The sequence below is a fragment of the Glycine soja genome, chromosome 11 (genome assembly GCF_004193775.1).
Source record: "Glycine soja cultivar W05 chromosome 11, ASM419377v2, whole genome shotgun sequence".
Classification (NCBI taxonomy): domain Eukaryota; kingdom Viridiplantae; phylum Streptophyta; class Magnoliopsida; order Fabales; family Fabaceae; genus Glycine; species Glycine soja.
This window is the reverse complement of record NC_041012.1, coordinates 22254810-22272053: the sequence shown is the minus strand read 5'-3', so window position 1 is coordinate 22272053 and position 17244 is coordinate 22254810. Positions and strand designations below refer to the sequence as shown.

The 17244-nt window shown below is 37.0% G+C and overlaps 1 protein-coding gene and 1 non-coding gene across 2 annotated transcripts in view; one reads left to right on the top strand and one right to left on the bottom strand.

Annotated features, from left to right (window-relative positions):
• Positions 1-1025: 1025 nt before the first annotated feature.
• LOC114373069 overlaps positions 1026-17244 on the top strand; it is a 37197-nt gene continuing 20978 nt past the window's right edge. The window contains exon 1 of the mRNA XM_028330617.1: positions 1026-1148. Within this exon, the coding sequence (XP_028186418.1) occupies positions 1026-1148 (123 nt within the window). The remainder of the gene's footprint in view (positions 1149-17244) is intronic.
• Positions 14811-14917, bottom strand: LOC114377763. Its single transcript, XR_003659199.1, has one exon. It is a non-coding gene; the product is annotated as a small nucleolar RNA R71 (small nucleolar RNA).

The following is a 17244-nucleotide window of genomic DNA, read 5'->3' as shown; positions in this document are numbered from 1 at the left end:
CGGGAAGCAGGAAGGTCCACATCACCTTCTTAACTGCACACATGGGGCACTACGCCCCCGAATGCGCAAGTAAGAAGAAATGATTTTTTCGGGCTCTCGTGTCCGTAAATGCATTCATATCATGCATCGCATAAGCATCTCTTCATGGCATCGTAATGGACATATCATTCCTGCATTTGTCACTTATCATTTCATGCATTGCATTTTGCATAAGTCATTTCATCACCATGCATCTGCATCTAACATGTTTTTTTACATACCATTTGTTTTCATGTTTACTCATACATGATCCTTGCATTTTCCTCTGCAAAACAAAAACTAAAAAAGGAAGCATGAAAATTCATGTTGCATTCTTAGTTGCATATGTTCAGTACCATGAGCCAACCATGTTGGGATCATAAACCCGTTTCACTTAAAAACAAAATGATTGAACATGGTACCTAATGCATGGTTAACTAAGAAAATATGTTTCTTCGGGCATCTCAATTTCATAATTGCATTTTCCATGCATAACATATGTATTCCTGAGCCTTTCATCTATATGAAATGTTGTTGAAGTATTGGCGATCAGAATTGTCATTCCTTGGATTATAGGGTTGAACCAAGCTCATGCTTTTATGAAAAGGTTCATCAAGTCAAGTTGAAGTATGGAAGTAACCACCTTGCAAAAAATTGGGGCAAAAGATGGATCGGGTTACATCATTGCTTCGTCTACTGCCAAACACATTTAGGACTTTTGATGTCCTTGTTACTTCCAGTTTCACCTTGACAAAGATGTCATGGACCATGTTGAAAATCTAAATTGATTCAACCCCATGTCCTGCGTAAAAATTCGCAATACTTCAACTGTGCATCATTCACATACATCTATGTTTTTCATTGGTTGCATTGCTCATTGCATTCTTTCCTTGAAAAAAATGAACTTAATCATTGTTATCAAAAGGAAAGAACACGTTTTACAGTGCCCTTACTGAACCCGTGCTAGAGCTAGAGTAATGGGTGAAGTAGAGGAGGTGCAAGAGCAAATGAAGGCCGACACAGAGGCCTTGAAAGAGCAAATGGCCACAATGATTGAGGCCATGATGAACATAAAGGAGATAATAGAGGTCAACGTGGCTGCAATAGCCGCTACCAGCACCATTGTTGAGGTGGACCTGCCCCCCTATATGGCCTCAACCAAATAAATCATCCAACCCCAGATATGGTAGGTCTGGAAGGCAAAGAGTTGGGAGGTACGGGCGACCCTCATTTAGCGCGAAAAACAAGCATGCCTTCCCACCATATGGCTTGCCTCCCAACTATATGCCACCCAATGTGGCGTACACTCCCAATGAGAATGTCAATAACTACGCTCCTATACTTATTCAGAGCCAACAACCTCAATCTGATCATGCACATGTCTCTTGACCCATGAGGGAGACACATGAAATGCCCCACCACAATCTAGCCGACTTCGAGCCTTGCCTCGGATATGCCACTGAAGGGTAAGTAGTTGGTGATATACCCCTGCAAAACACTTTGGAGGGCCCTCAGTATCACCCACAACCACACCTCTTGCATTCCATAATGGGTAAAAACCCTCATGCTATGGCAGAAATGGGAAAGTTCGATCATCTAGAGGAAAGGCTCAGGGCCATTGAAGAAGGGAGAGATTATGCCTTTACTGACATAGAAGAGTTGTTCCTAGTACCCAAACGTGGTCATTCCCAAGTTCAAGGTGCTGAACTTTGACAAGTACAAGGGGACTACTTGCCCCAAGAACCATCTAAAGATGTATTGTTGGAAGATGGGGGGCATACGCAAAAGATGAGAAACTGCTGATGCATTTCTCCCAAGAAAGTCTTTCTAGGGTAGCTGTAGACAAAGGATCAAGCTGAATGTTTTGATGATGCCAAAGGTTACATGAATCATATGCTTCTCAAAGATTTACTCAAGACAAAGCAATTAGAGATATTCAAGATGGATAATCAAGACAGTCTATAGAGTCTTAGAAAGGATATTAAATAGGAAGGGAATTCCAATTGAAATCGCAAAAGGTTTGGCCAAGAATTTTAAGTTAAAAAAAGTCTTTATCAACAAATTTACTCTCTTGTAATCGATTACCAGAGGATGTAATCGATTACCAGTGGCCAAAACTGATTTACAACAGCTATTAAAATTTGAATTCAAAATTTGCACTGTGTAATCGATTACACATATATGGTAATTGATTACCAGCAGTTTCTGAATGTTTTAATTCAAATTTTAAAGAGTGTAATCGATTACACACTTATTGTAATTGATTACCAGAGGAGTTTTTCAGAAAACATTCTCAACAGTCACATCTTTTTATGAGGTTATTGAATGGCTATCATAGGCCTATATATGTGTGACTTGAGACACGATTTTGACAGAGTTTTTCAGAACAAAAAGTGTTTATCCTCTCAGAGAGCAAATTCATTTTATCCTCTTAAGAATTCCTTGGCCAATTCAATTGCAATTCATTAAAGGAATTATTTGAGCACTCAATCTGTAAAATCTATCTCTTTCTAGAGAGATTCATTCTTCTTCTTCTACTCATTCTCTAAGGGATTAAGAGACCGTGGGTCTCTTGTTGTAAAGGAATTCTAAACACAAAGGAAGGATTGTCCTTGTGTGTTTAGAACTTGTAAAAGGAATTTACAAGATAGTGGAACTCTCAAGCGGGTTGCTTGGGGACTGGACGTAGGCACAAGGGTGTGGCCGAACCAGTATAAATCTGAGTTTGCACTTTCTCTTCCCTTAATCTACTTTGTTTATTATTGGTTTACATTCATATTCAAATTGTTTTATTTGAATTAATATTTAAGAAGTTCATTGTTAAGGGAATCTATAACTTGAAAAGAAAGTGAAATAAATTTTTAATTGGGGAAGTAGTTTGGAATATCTTAATTCAACCCCCCCTTCTTAAGATATCTGAGGCCACTTGTCTAACAAGTGGTATCAGAGCTTCATTCTTGTATAAAGTTTAGAAGCTTCAAGAAAAAGATGGCCTCAGCAAACTCCTTATTTCCAGAAGGGAATTCTATCAATAGACCTCCAATCTTTAATGGAGAGGGTTACCATGACTGGAAAACCCGAATGCAAATGTTTATTGAGGCAATAGATCTAAATATTTGGGAAGCCATAGAAATAGGGCCTTATATACCCACCACAGTGGAAAGAGTTTCAATAGATGGAGTTCATCAAGTGAAAGCATAACTATAGAAAAACCTAGAGATAGATGGTTTGAAGAGGATAGAAAATGAGTACAATACAACTTAAAAGCCAAAAATATAATAACATCTGCCCTGGGAATGGATGAATATTTCAGGGTTTCAAATTGTAAGAGTGCTAAGGAAATGTGGGACACTCTTCGATTAACACATGAAGGAACTACAGATGTTAAAAGATCTAGGATAAATGCACTAACTCATGAGTATGAATTATTTAGAATGAATGCAAATGAAAATATTCAAAGCATGCAAAAGAGATTTACACATATAGTAAATCATCTGGCAGCCTTAGGAAAAGAATTTCAAAATGAGGATCTCATAAACAAGGTGTTAAGATGTTTAAGTAGAGAATGGCAACCCAAAGTAACAGCCATTTCTGAATCAAGAGATTTATCTAACATGTCCCTTGCCACTCTATTTGGAATGTTGCAGGAACACGAGATGGAATTATTGAGATTACACCAACATGAAGAAAATAACAAGAAAAAGAAAGGAATTGCTCTTAAAGCATCATCCACAATTCAAGAAGAAAGTGATCAGGATAATGATCCAGATGATGATGATGATCTAAGTCTTTTTGTAAGAAGATTCAACAAGTTTCTTAAAGTAAGAGGAAATCAGAGGCGACCCAATTTTAAATCAAAGAGAAGGACAGAAAATTCATCCTCTACTCCAAAATGCTTTGAATGCAATCAACTTGGACATCTGAGGGTTGATTGTCCCATCTTCAAGAAAAAGATGGAAAAATCTGAAAAGAAAAATCATAGTGAAAAGAAACTGAAGAAAGCATACATCACATGGGATGAAAATGATATGGAATCTTCTGAAGAATCTGAAAATGAAGAGATAAATCTCTGCCTTATGGCTAAAAGTTACGAAAGTGATGAAGAGGTAACATCTTCGAATAACTTATCTATTTCTTTTGATGAATTGCAAGATGCATTTGCTGATCTGCATAAAGAGTCAATTAAACTTGCAAAATTAGTTTCATCTTCAAAGAAAACAATTTCAAATTTAGAAAATGAGATTTCGAAATTAATCAAAGAATTAGATCTTCTTAGAAATGAAGTCTCAATTTCTAAAACAAATGAAAAAGTTAATATCTCCACTATTTCTGACAAGAAAATATCAGATTCTTGTAGTTGTTGTGATAAATATGTAAAAGAAATTAAAAAGTTGAAGAATTCACTTGCAAAATTTTCATATAGTAAAAATAATTTAGATGTTATATTAAGTAAACAAAGATATGTGTCTAATAAAAATGGACTAGGGTATAAATCTGATAAACAACAAAAGTTTCATAAAAAATTTTCCACTTCCACACAAAAATGTAATTCTAATTCTATCACTTGTTTTTATTGTGGAAGAAGAGGACATGGCATATCAACTTGCTACTTCAAGAAAAATTACAGTAACATTAAAATGATATGGGTCCCAAAAGGATCCTCAGTTTATACTAACATGCAAGGACCCAATAAAATTTGGGTACCTAAGTCAAAAACTTAATTATGCAGGTATCTTTGAGCAAGAAGTGGTACATAGATAGCGGATGCTCAAAACATATGACTGGAGATGCATCAAATTTTACACATATCTCTCCAAAGAAAAGCGGGCATGTAACATATGGTGACAACAACAAAGGTAGAATCCTTGGAGTGGGTAAAATAGGTACAAATTCTTCAAACTCCATTGAAAATGTTCTACTTGTTGAAGGACTTAAGCATAGCCTGCTTAGCGTTAGTCAACTATGCGACAAAGGCTATCTAGTATCATTTGATTCTCAGAAATGTCTTATAGAACATAAGCATGACATTAATATAAAGCATATAGGACATAGAGTCAATAATGTTTACATGATAGACTTAAGCATAAAACAAGAAAACAATCATTGCTTTCTTAGTAAAGATGAAGATCCATGGTTATGGCATAAAAGAATTGCTCACATAAACATGGATCACTTAAATAAATTAATTTCAAAAGATTTAGTAGTTGGTTTGCCTAAATTGAAATTTTAAAAAGATAAACTATGTGATGCATGTCAAAAGGGCAAACAAACAAGAGTCTCATTCAAACCTAAAAATGTTGTTTCAACCACTCAACCCTTACAATTATTGCATATGGATTTGTTTGGTCCATCTAGAACCATGAGTTTTGGAGGAAATTACTATGCTCTAGTTATAGTTGATGATTTCTCTAGATATACTTGGAAATTATTTATTACACATAAAAGTGATTCATTTCAAGCATTTAGAAAACTTGCTAAAGTCATACAAAACAAGAAAAATCTCAAGATTGCATCCATTAGAAGTGATCATGGGGGTGAATTTGAAAATAAAGATTTTGAATTATTTTGTGATGAACATGGTATTGAACATAATTTTTCTGCACCAAGAACCCCTCAACAAAATGGAGTTGTTGAGAGGAAAAATAGGTCATTGGAAGAAATTGCAAGGACTTTATTAAATGATACTTTTCTTCCAAAGTATTTTTGGGCTGAAGCGGTCAATACTGCATGTTACATCATGAATAGGGCCTTAATAAGACCTATTTTAAAGAAAACCCCATATGAGTTATTTAATGGTAGAAAACCTAATATTTCTCATCTACATGTTTTTGGTTGCAAATGCTTTGTGCTCAATAATGGAAAAGATAATCTAGGAAAATTTGATGCAAAATCTGATGAAGGTATTTTTCTTGGATATTCATTACAAAGCAAAGCATATATGATATATAATAAAAGAACTATGAATATCGAGGAATCCATTCATGTTACCTTTGATGAATCTAATGCTATCTTATCAAGAAAGAATATGCTAGATGATATTGCAGATTCTTTAGAACATATGAATATTGATGAACAAGATTCCAAAGGAAATGATAAAGGAAACAATGAAGATCCTCCAGAAGAAGTCAAATCCAATGATGAACTTCCAAGAGAATGGAAAGCTTCAAGAGATCATCCCCTCGACAACATTATTGGTGATATCTCAAAAGGGGTAACAACTAGACATTCTCTTAAAGATTTATGTAATAATATGGCTTTTGTATCTATGATTGAACCTAAAAATATAAAAGAAGCCATAGTAGATGATAACTGGATCATTGCCATGCAAGAAGAACTGAACCAATTTGAAAGAAACAATGTGTGGAAATTAGTAGAAAAACCTGAAAATTATCCTGTTATAGGAACAAAATGGGTTTTTAGAAATAAATTAGATGAACATGGTATAATTATTAGAAATAAAGCCAGGTTAGTAGCAAAAGGATATAATCAAGAAGAAGGAATAGACTATGAAGAAACATATGCTCCTGTTGCAAGATTAGAAGCCATTAGAATGCTTTTGGCATATGCATCCATAATGGATTTTAAACTTTATCAAATGGATGTTAAGAGTGCCTTTCTAAATGGTTTAATTCAAGAAGAGGTATATGTTGAACAACCCCCTGGTTTTGAAATTCCTGATAAACCAAACCATGTTTATAAATTACAAAAGGCTCTTTATGGTTTGAAACAAGCCCCTAGGGCGTGGTATGAACGCTTAAGCAATTTTCTTCTAGAAAAAGAATTCTCTAGAGGTAAAGTGGATACCACATTGTTCATAAAGAGAAAGCATAATGATATTTTGTTGGTTCAAATATATGTTGATGATATAATTTTTGGATCCACTAATGATTCATTGTGCAAGGAGTTTTCCCTTGATATGCAAAGTGAATTTGAAATGTCAATGATGGGAGAACTAAAGTACTTTCCGGGATTACAAATCAAGCAAACTCAAGAAGGTATATTCATCAATCAATCCAAGTACTGCAAGGAATTGATCAAAAGATTTGGTATGGATAGTGCAAAACACATGTCCACACCTATGAGCACTAGTTGTTACTTAGATAAAGATGAATCTGGTCAATCTATAGACATGAAACAGTATCGAGGTATGATCGGATCTATTCTCTATTTATCTGCTAGTAGGCCTGATATTATGTTTAGTGTATGCATGTGTGGTAGGTTTCAATCCAACCCCAAACAATCACATTTGAGTGCAGTTAAGAGAATCATGAGATATCTATTAGGTACAATAAATTTAGGATTATGGTATCCTAAGAACTCAACATGTAACTTAATAGGATATTCTGATTCTGACTTTGCCGGATCTAAAACTGATAGAAAAAGCACAAGTGGAACTTGTCAATTCATTGGATCTGCTCTTGTCTCATGGCATAGTAAGAAACAAAACAGTGTTGCTTTGTCCACTGCTGAAGCAGAATATATTTCTGCCGACAGTTGTTGTGCACAGATTTTATGGATGAAGCAACAATTATCTGACTATGGTATCCTTCTTGATCGTATACCTATTAGGTGTGATAACACTAGTGCCATAAATCTATCCAAAAATCCTGTTCAACACTCTAGAACCAAACATATAGAAATTAGGCACCATTTTCTTAGAGATCATGTCCTAAAGGGAGATTGTATATTAGAGTTTGTTGATACAAAGAATCAGCTTGCTGATATCTTTACAAAACCTCTCCCAAAAGAAATATTCTTTTCAATAAGAAGAGAATTAGGACTTTTAGACCTTAGTGATTTGAATAGGTAATTTTTTTTTCTTGATTGTGTTTTTGATGAAGTATGACGCTTGTTTTGTTTAATTTAGTTTACATTTCTTGTTAGTATAATTAAATCTTTAAATAACATAAGTTTTTAGACTTAAGAAATAAGTTTTCTTTTAGGAAAAGGCTATTTTTTGTTATGGTAATCGATTACATGAATACTGTAATCAATTACACTAGAACAGATGGCCTGTAATCGATTACAGTATTCATGTAATCGATTACCAGTAGGCTGCCTCCTCCTGTAATCGATTACCATTACTTGTAATCGATTACCTCGCGTCCTGCTCTATAAATATCACGTTTTTCAGAATCTCCTGCGCAGCCCCTTCCTCCTTGCGCCGTACCTCCATTCCCAAACCTCCAAACCTTCCTATCTCACTCATTTCTTCATCAAATCGACTCCCGTAAAGTGCAATCTTCTTCTTTTTCATTTTTCTTTTGATTTCACCAATTAAAATCTACAAAAACTCCCTCAAATGGCAGAATCGTCAAAGAAACGAAAGGGTTCTTCCGCCTCCGCTTCGGCTTCAAGAGCTCATCGTTCTGGAGCCACTAGCGCATCCACAACACCAATTCCACCCTCATTGTCCTCTTCCCCAATGTTTTCTTCCGACGAACAGCAGAAACGGTACTCCAATCTTTTCTCATCTCATTCCATTATCGACCCTAAGTTTATTGATATGGAATTCTTTTCTGCTGAAACCTTTGATTGCATTCAAGCCTTTCAGAACTTAGGTCTTCTACCTTTTATGTCATTACAATTGCCTATTTATCCTGAATTGTTTAAAGCTTTTTATTGTAATCTTGAAATTCAGGACATCACTCTGATTTCTGAAATTTTTGGGATAAAAATGGTCATTGACCAGTCCCTTTTCCATGACTTAACCAAATTACCCAGTGACGGTGTACCATTTGAAGGTACACTGAATGACGACTGGAAATTTGATTTCTCTGCCCATGATGCCCGCCAGTTGGTTTGCACCAACAATGCGGATATGACCGGACGTCTTCTTGCCGGGTCATTGGCTTTTGAAAGCCGCATCCTTCACTATTTAATTGTGCATATTTTGCTTCCACGGTCTTCCAACCTTGCCCAGGTTTATGAGGAACATCTAATTATTATGTGGGCCTTTCATACAGGGCGTCAACTTGACTGGGCACATTTAGTCAGATATCGCATGCATAAGGCATTGCGATTAAATGCTCCACTACCATATCCACAACTTGTCACTCTCTTTTTCCGCCATTTTCAACTTCCTCTTGATTCTGAACCTTACGTTCCAATCAAGAGATCCTTTTTAATTGGTGCTGCTGTGATTGCTTCTTTTGGTTACCGCAAAGAGCATGATGGCTCTTGGGTCAAAAAGGGTGCTCCACCCGCTGATGATGAAGGCAACCTACCAGTTGAAGATAATTCCTCTCTTCTTCGAAAGCTTTTGTAAAAGTTCGATGGTCTTCAGACTTTTGTTGGTGACAAGTTTGATGCTATGGAATTGCAAGTCGACATGCGGTTTGATGCCATGGAATCAAGGATCACCAAAGTTGAAGATGTCTCCTTCATCCGTACTTGCTTTGATCCACCACCACCGCCTCCATCATCCTCTTAGTTTATATGTTATTATTAAGATTAAGTATTATTAGTGGTTAAGTATTATTAGTACTTTGTTTTATCGCCGTGTATTTGGCTTTTTGTTGCTCTAGTTATCGTAATCTTGCACTATAATTATATTTCTAGACTTTGCTTTGGTTGATTATGACAATGTATGGTTTTATTTTGGTTTAATGGTTGGCTTTGTTTGGATATTTATTGTGTTAATGATTGAATATTGATTGCCTTGCTCTAGTTCTTTTTGATGTTGCCAAAGGGGGAGAGAACTTGGGAAAGAACATGGGTTAGAAATCAATTAGAAATTTAGAAATTTATCATTAAGAAAAGTTAGGCACACATGCCAAAAGATAGGGGGAGTAAGGGTGGTGTGAGCATGCTATCATCTTGTATATAGCTTGTCTTGATTTCAGGTATTGTCATCATCAAAAAGGGGGAGATTATAGACAAAGGATCAAGCTAAATGTTTTGATGATGCCAAAGGTTACATGAATCATATGCTTCTCAAAGATTTACTCAAGACAAAGCAATTAGAGATATTCAAGATGGATAATCAAGACAGTCTATAGAGTCTTAGAAAGGATATTAAATAGGAAGGGAATTCCAATTGAAATCGCAAAAGGTTTGGCCAAGAATTTTAAGTTAAAAAAAGTCTTTATCAACAAATTTACTCTCTGGTAATCGATTACCAGAGGATGTAATCGATTACCAGTGGCCAAAACTGATTTACAACAGCTATTAAAATTTGAATTCAAAATTTGCACTGTGTAATCGATTACACATATATGGTAATCGATTACCAGCAGTTTCTAAACGTTTTAATTCAAATTTTAAAGAGTGTAATCGATTACACACTTATTGTAATTGATTACCAGAGGAGTTTTTCAGAAAACATTCTCAACAGTCACATCTTTTTATGAGGTTATTGAATGGCTATCATAGGCCTATATATATGTGACTTGAGACACGATTTTGACAGAGTTTTTCAGAACAAAAAGTGTTTATCCTCTCAGAGAGCAAATTCATTTTATCCTCTTAAGAATTCCTTGGCCAATTCAATTGCAATTCATTAAAGGAATTATTTGAGCACTCAATCTGTAAAATCTATCTCTTTCTAGAGAGATTCATTCTTCTTCTTCTACTCATTCTCTAAGGGATTAAGAGACCGTGGGTCTCTTGTTGTAAAGGAATTCTAAACACAAAGGAAGGATTGTCCTTGTGTGTTTAGAACTTGTAAAAGGAATTTACAAGATAGTGGAACTCTCAAGCGGGTTGCTTGGGGACTGGACGTAGGCACAAGGGTGTGGCCGAACCAGTATAAATCTGAGTTTGCACTTTCTCTTCCCTTAATCTACTTTGTTTATTATTGGTTTACATTCATATTCAAATTGTTTTATTTGAATTAATATTTAAGAAGTTCATTGTTAAGGGAATCTATAACTTGAAAAGAAAGTGAAATAAATTTTTAATTGGGGAAGTAGTTTGGAATATCTTAATTCAACCCCCCCTTCTTAAGATATTCTAGGCCACTTGTCTAACAGTAGCTATTACCTGGTACACAAACTTGGAACCTTCCCAAGTCCATTCTTGGAAGGACCTAATGGTTGCCTTAGTTAGGCAGTGTCAGTACAATTCTGATATGGCTCTAGATAGGATGCAACTATAGAACATGTGCAAAAAGGAGCATGAATCCTTCAAAAAAAACACCCAAAGGTGGAGGGATCTGGCAGCCCAGGTGGCACCCCCAATGACGAAAAGGGATATGATAACAATGATGCGTCACACATTACCAGTGTTCTACTATGAAAAATGGTGGGTTACACACCTTCAAGCTTTGCTGATTTAGTTTTTGCTGACGAAAGGATCGAAGTGGGTCTGAAAAGAGGAAAATTTAATTATCCTGCTTGCTGCTTGGACGAATGAGAAAACTGGGGCAAATGAAGAGGGTGAGAATGAGGAAGGAACCCATGTTGTGGCTGCCATTCCTACATGGCCAAACTTCCCTTCAGCCCAATAATGTCATCGCTCAGCCAATATCGACCCTTCTCATTACCCACCACCCAGTCATCCACAAAGGTCATCCCTAAATCAACCATAAAACCCACCTACCACACAACCAATGCTAAACACCACCTTTAGCACAAACCAAAACACCAACCAAGGAAGGAATTTTGCAGCAAAAAGCCTGTAGAACTCACCCCAATTCTGGTGTCCTATGCTAACTTGCTCCTTTATCTACTTGATAATGCAATGGTAGCGATCACCCCTACTAGGTTTCCTCAACCTCCATTTTTTCGAGGATACGACTTGAACGCAACATGTGCATATCATGGAGGAGTTTCGGGACATTCCATTGTGCACGATATAACCTCGAAGTGTAAGGTACAAAGTCTAATTGATGCAGGCTGGCTGAAATTTGAGGAGAATCGCTTGTGAATCCTAACATTGACAAGCGACACCACACATGGGGAAATTTTGAAAGCTGTCGTTAGATGTCTCTAATGACTCACCAGGATTTTCAAGTTTATGCCATTATTGTAAACCACAGTTACAAGGCTAAATAAAATGGATAAATTTGACATCTTTGTCCCTTATCCTCTCAAAATTACATCTTTGTTTCCACTTGAATTTGGGTGCACGCCATTGGTTTGTTTGCTCAAGCGACCTGCGCTCCTGAGTTTGGACTCCCAAAATCATTCAATCAGAAATGACTCGTGCTGCACATTTGGTGAGGATGCCGTAAACAATTAGTATAGCAGAAAAGTTCAAAAAAGAAAAAGGAAAAAAACATTTGATTGACTGTGTTTTCAAGTAAAAATATAGACGTTCATGTGACCTCATTTTATCATTCCAGAAAGTTTGTCTTTTTTAGAGAGGAGTTATCAAGAATAGGAGTCATTTGACTTAACCAATCAACTGAAAAAATCCTTCAACTATTTCTCGTCCTTGAAATATTCTTTTTGCGAGAATCAACCGCTTTTTTCATTCTTCCCAGCTACAAGGTCATGACGAAAGATAACAATTGGTACCTCAAAGCCTCACACTGGGGCAATGAAAGGCACCATGCATAAACCTCTAGCGACCCTAGGGGTAGATTAGATGTTCTTACTGATGTGCCATCATTTTCTTCTATTTTCTAAACCCTTTTTGCACCATTTTAATTACTGATTGGTCTTAATTGTCAATTAATTAGGCAGTTTTATTATTTGGCCTCATTTAGCTAATTTGATGTTTTTAATCTAATTTCAGGAATTAATGAAACATTGGGCTTAATCCGAATTTTGGTTGTGGACTTGAAGAGGGCAAATAAAGCAGCACTTACCTTAGTTAATTTCTAATTAGGAAATTTCGCAATTTTATTTTATGTGGTTCAGTGTTTATTTCGTTTTGGGCCAGAGTATTGTAATAGGGCCCAGTGAGTGACTTTGAGTGACTCTTTTTAAATAGCAGCCTTGGGATTCGTGTAGGGCATTCTGTTAGACTATTATTCAGAGCTTAGGGTTTATGGTTTTGAAGTTTTTCTGTTCTAATGCTACTGTTTCGTTCTTAATGCAATTTTCGATTTCCTGCTTCTAATTACAATTTCGTTCTTGTTTCTTTTTCTACTTTCATTTACGTTTCTGTTTTCATTTTCGTTTCTGTCTCATTTACGTTTCTGTTTATTTACATTTCTGCTTCATGTTTCATTTACGTTTTCTGTTTGAATCTATGGAAGGCTAATTATTCTGGTTTTGTTTCCTTCTGAGGAAGAAGCCCAACTCTCTTTGAGGTTTCGTTTATAATGTGGTTCCCTGGCAGTTTTCCCTTCACCAGTTAACCCAAATTCGTGAACATTAATCAGTGCACGCTTCGTGTTCGATTAATTGCCTCTGAGCCTAACTTGCGTTCATGCTTAATGGACGAAGGGCTAACTGGTGTATGTGGTGCCTAATCACGTATTGACAACCCTAGGTTGATTTTCGCTTAGTAAATTGAAATAGGGTTGGATTAAGTGGTTAACTGTTAGGGACAAATTCTCCATAACCCAGGATAAGAGAATGACTTCTGAATCAGAGGAAACAACCCATTTTTAATATTATTAGTTTCGTATTCCAGTTTACTTGTTCTGCTCCTTAAATCACAAAACAAACAAACCCCCCCAATCGTTACTGTTACTGTAAGTATATTATGAACAATTGGTTTATCATTGCTCGTTGGGAAACGACCTAGGATCACTTCCTAGTTACTGCATTATTTGAGATTTTTGTTTTAGTAGCTAGGGTTGTTATTTTTGGCTGAATTTTTTTTGTGGTAACTTCTTTTAACCTATATTTTGTGGGAAAAATAGCTAGAGCCTTTAGTTTGGTCAGATTTGAAAGTTCTAAAAAAGTAGCAAATTTTGTGTTTGTCGAAACTTCAAACGGCCATAACTTTTGCTCCGGCTATCAGAATCGCAATTATTATATATGTATTTGGGGTAGAAAAAAATTTCATACGCCGTGGCAGCCTGCCACAGGCCGGCTGAGGTCTCCATCGTCCAAAAATAGTGATTCTGTCAAAAGTTTTTTATTTTTCAAGTTTTATTCACTTATTTTTCTTAACCTACCATTTTTAGCTTCCATAGTTAGACTTTGAATTTTTGCCTGAAATTTTTTGTGCTATCTTCTCATCATTTTATAAGGTTGCTCACAAAATTTCAAGTAATTTGGATATTATTTGAGGGTAGCTGTAGTTCAAACCTGCACCTTTATTTACATGACAAGGCAACTAGTTGTGCATGCTGAATGTAGTGTATGACTAGAGGCAATCCATCTGACTTACAATCCTTTGATCCTGAGATAGATAGGACATTTCATAGATTAGTTAGGCATCATTTTATACCTTTTGATCATCTTGAGCATTCCATTACTGGTGAATCTGTGCATTCTGTTATTGGTGATTTTGAACATCCTGATTTGGAGCATTATAATTTTGAGCATTCTGATTCTGAACATTCTGAGAACATGGCACAACCTCCACCCCGTGAGAGGACTCTAAGGGAAATGGTTGCACCTGATTTCACCTACGAAAGCTTGTGCATCCAATACCCTGATGAGGATGTCCTATATGTTCTTAAAACTGGACTGATTCATTTGCTTCCAAAGTTTCATGGCCTTGCAGGTGAAGACCCGCACAAACATTTGAAGGAATTTCATATTGTCTGCTCCACCATGAAACCCCCAGATGTCCAAGAGGACCACATATTTCTGAAGGCTTTCCCTCATTCTTTAGAAGGAGTGGCAAAGGACTGGTTGTATTACCTTGCTCCAAGGTCCATCACGAGCTGGGATGACCTGAAGAGAGTATTCTTAGAAAAAATTTTCCCTGCTTCCAAGACCACAGCCATCAGGAAGGATATCTCAGGTATTAGACAACTCAATGGAGAGAGCCTGTATGAATACTGGGAGAGATTAAAAAAACTATGTGCCAGTTGCCCTCACCATTAGATTTCGGAGCAGCTTCTTCTCCAATATTTTTATGAAGGACTCCGTAATATGGAGAGAAGTATGATAGATGCTGCCAGTGGTGGAGCCCTTGGAGACATGACTCCTGCTGAAGCCAGAAATTTAATTGAGAAGATGGCTTCCAACTCCCAGCAGTTTAGTGCCAGAAATGATGCTATAGTCATTAGAGGAGTGCATGAGGTAGCTACAAACTCAACTGCATCATCTGAAACTAAGAAGCTTGAAGGCAAACTAGATGCATTGGTTAACTTGGTAACCCAGCTGGCCTTGAACCAGAAATCTGTACCTGTTGCAAGGGTCTGTGGTTTGTGCTCCTCTGCTGACCACCATACAGACCTTTGCCCTTCCATGCAGCAACCTGGAGCAATTGAGCAACCCGAAGCTTATGCTGCAAATATTTACAATAGACCTCCTCAACCTCAGCAGCAAAATCAACCACAGCAGAACAATTATGACCTCTCCAGCAACAGATACAACCCTGGATGGAGGAATCACCCTAATCTCAGATGGTCCAGCCTGTTAGTGCTTAGCTTTACTGAGTTTTAAAAGATTGGCTAAAATTTTGTTAAAACATAAGCACTTAGACAATGAAGGAAAGCTGGAGTTGCTGCACATGGTGTCTAACATTATGTCAAGGAATCAGATTGGGCTGCACAATGCACAAGGCAAGATAAAATGTCAAATGAAGAATTGAAGCTGCAGGATCCACGATGTCGGATACAATGTCCAGGACATCCTGCCCGAAAATACTGGACACATAAATCTGTTATATCTTTAACAGATTAATGTGCAGTCCGCAACAGATTAGGAGCTCTATCTTTAGGAACGAATTAAAAGATAATTAAAGATTGAATTACAAACTTGAATAGTTTCGTTCAGGGATTAGAGATTGAAGATAAAAACTAAAAGATAAAACTTTATCTTTTAGATCTTTAAGTGCAGATTTTCAGGAGAATGATAGATCTTATCCAGCGCAAGTTGTTGCAACCCAGATACGTACACTGCTATATAAACATGAAGGCTGCACGGGTTTTTCACCAAGTCAGAGATTGAAGAGTTATTTTGTGAGTTTTGTGACTTGAGTGTTTTGTGAGCCACCTTGATGTTACCCTAACATCAAGTGTTGGACCTGAGTGTGTAGAGTTGATCTCTATTGTTCAGAGAGCAATCTCTGGTGTGTCTTTGATTTATTTGTAAACACGGGTGAGTGATTGAGAGGGAGTGAGAGGGGTTCTCATATCTAAGAGTGGCTCTTAGGTAGAGGTTGCATGGGTAGTGGTTAGGTGAGAAGGTTGTAAACAGTGGCTGTTAGATCTTCGAACTAACACTATTTTAGTGCATTTCCTCCCTGGCTTGGTAGCCCCCAGATGTAGGTGACGTTGCACCGAACTGGGTTAACAATTCTCTTGTGTTATTTACTTGTTTAATCTGTTCATTCAGTCAAATATAATCTCCATGTTCTGAAGCGTGATGTCGTGACATCTGGTACGACATCTGTCATTGGTATCAGAATTTCAATTGGTATCAGAGCGGGCACTCTAAATCACTGAGTGAGATCTAGGGAGATAAATTCTGATGAACATGGAGAAAGAAGGAGGACCAGTGAACAGACCACCAATTCTGGATGGAACCAACTATGAATACTGGAAAGCAAGGATGGTGGCCTTTCTCAAATCACTGGATAGCAGAACCTGGAAAGCTGTCATCAAAGGCTGGGAACATCCCAAGATGCTGGACACAGAAGGAAAGCCCACTGATGAATTGAAGCCAGAAGAAGACTGGACAAAAGAAGAAGACGAATTGGCAATTGGAAACTCCAAAGCCTTGAATGCTCTATTCAATGGAGTTGACAAGAATATCTTCAGACTGATCAACACATGCATAGTTGCCAAGGATGCATGGGAGATTCTGAAAACCACTCATGAAGGAACCTCCAAAGTGAAGATGTCCAGATTGCAACTATTGGCTACAAAATTCGAAAATCTGAAGATGAAGGAGGAAGAGTGTATTCATGACTTCCACATGAACATTCTTGAAATTGCCAATGCTTGCACTGCCTTGGGAGAAAGGATGACAGATGAAAAGCTGGTGAGAAAGATCCTCAGATCTTTGCCTAAGAGATTTGACATGAAAGTCACTGCAATAGAGGAGGCCCAAGACATTTGCAACATGAGAGTAGATGAACTCATTGGTTCCCTTCAAACCTTTGAGCTAGGACTCTCGGATAGGACTGAAAAGAAGAGCAAGAGCCTGGCGTTCGTGTCCAATGATGAAGGAGAAGAAGATGAGTATGACCTGGATACTGATGAAG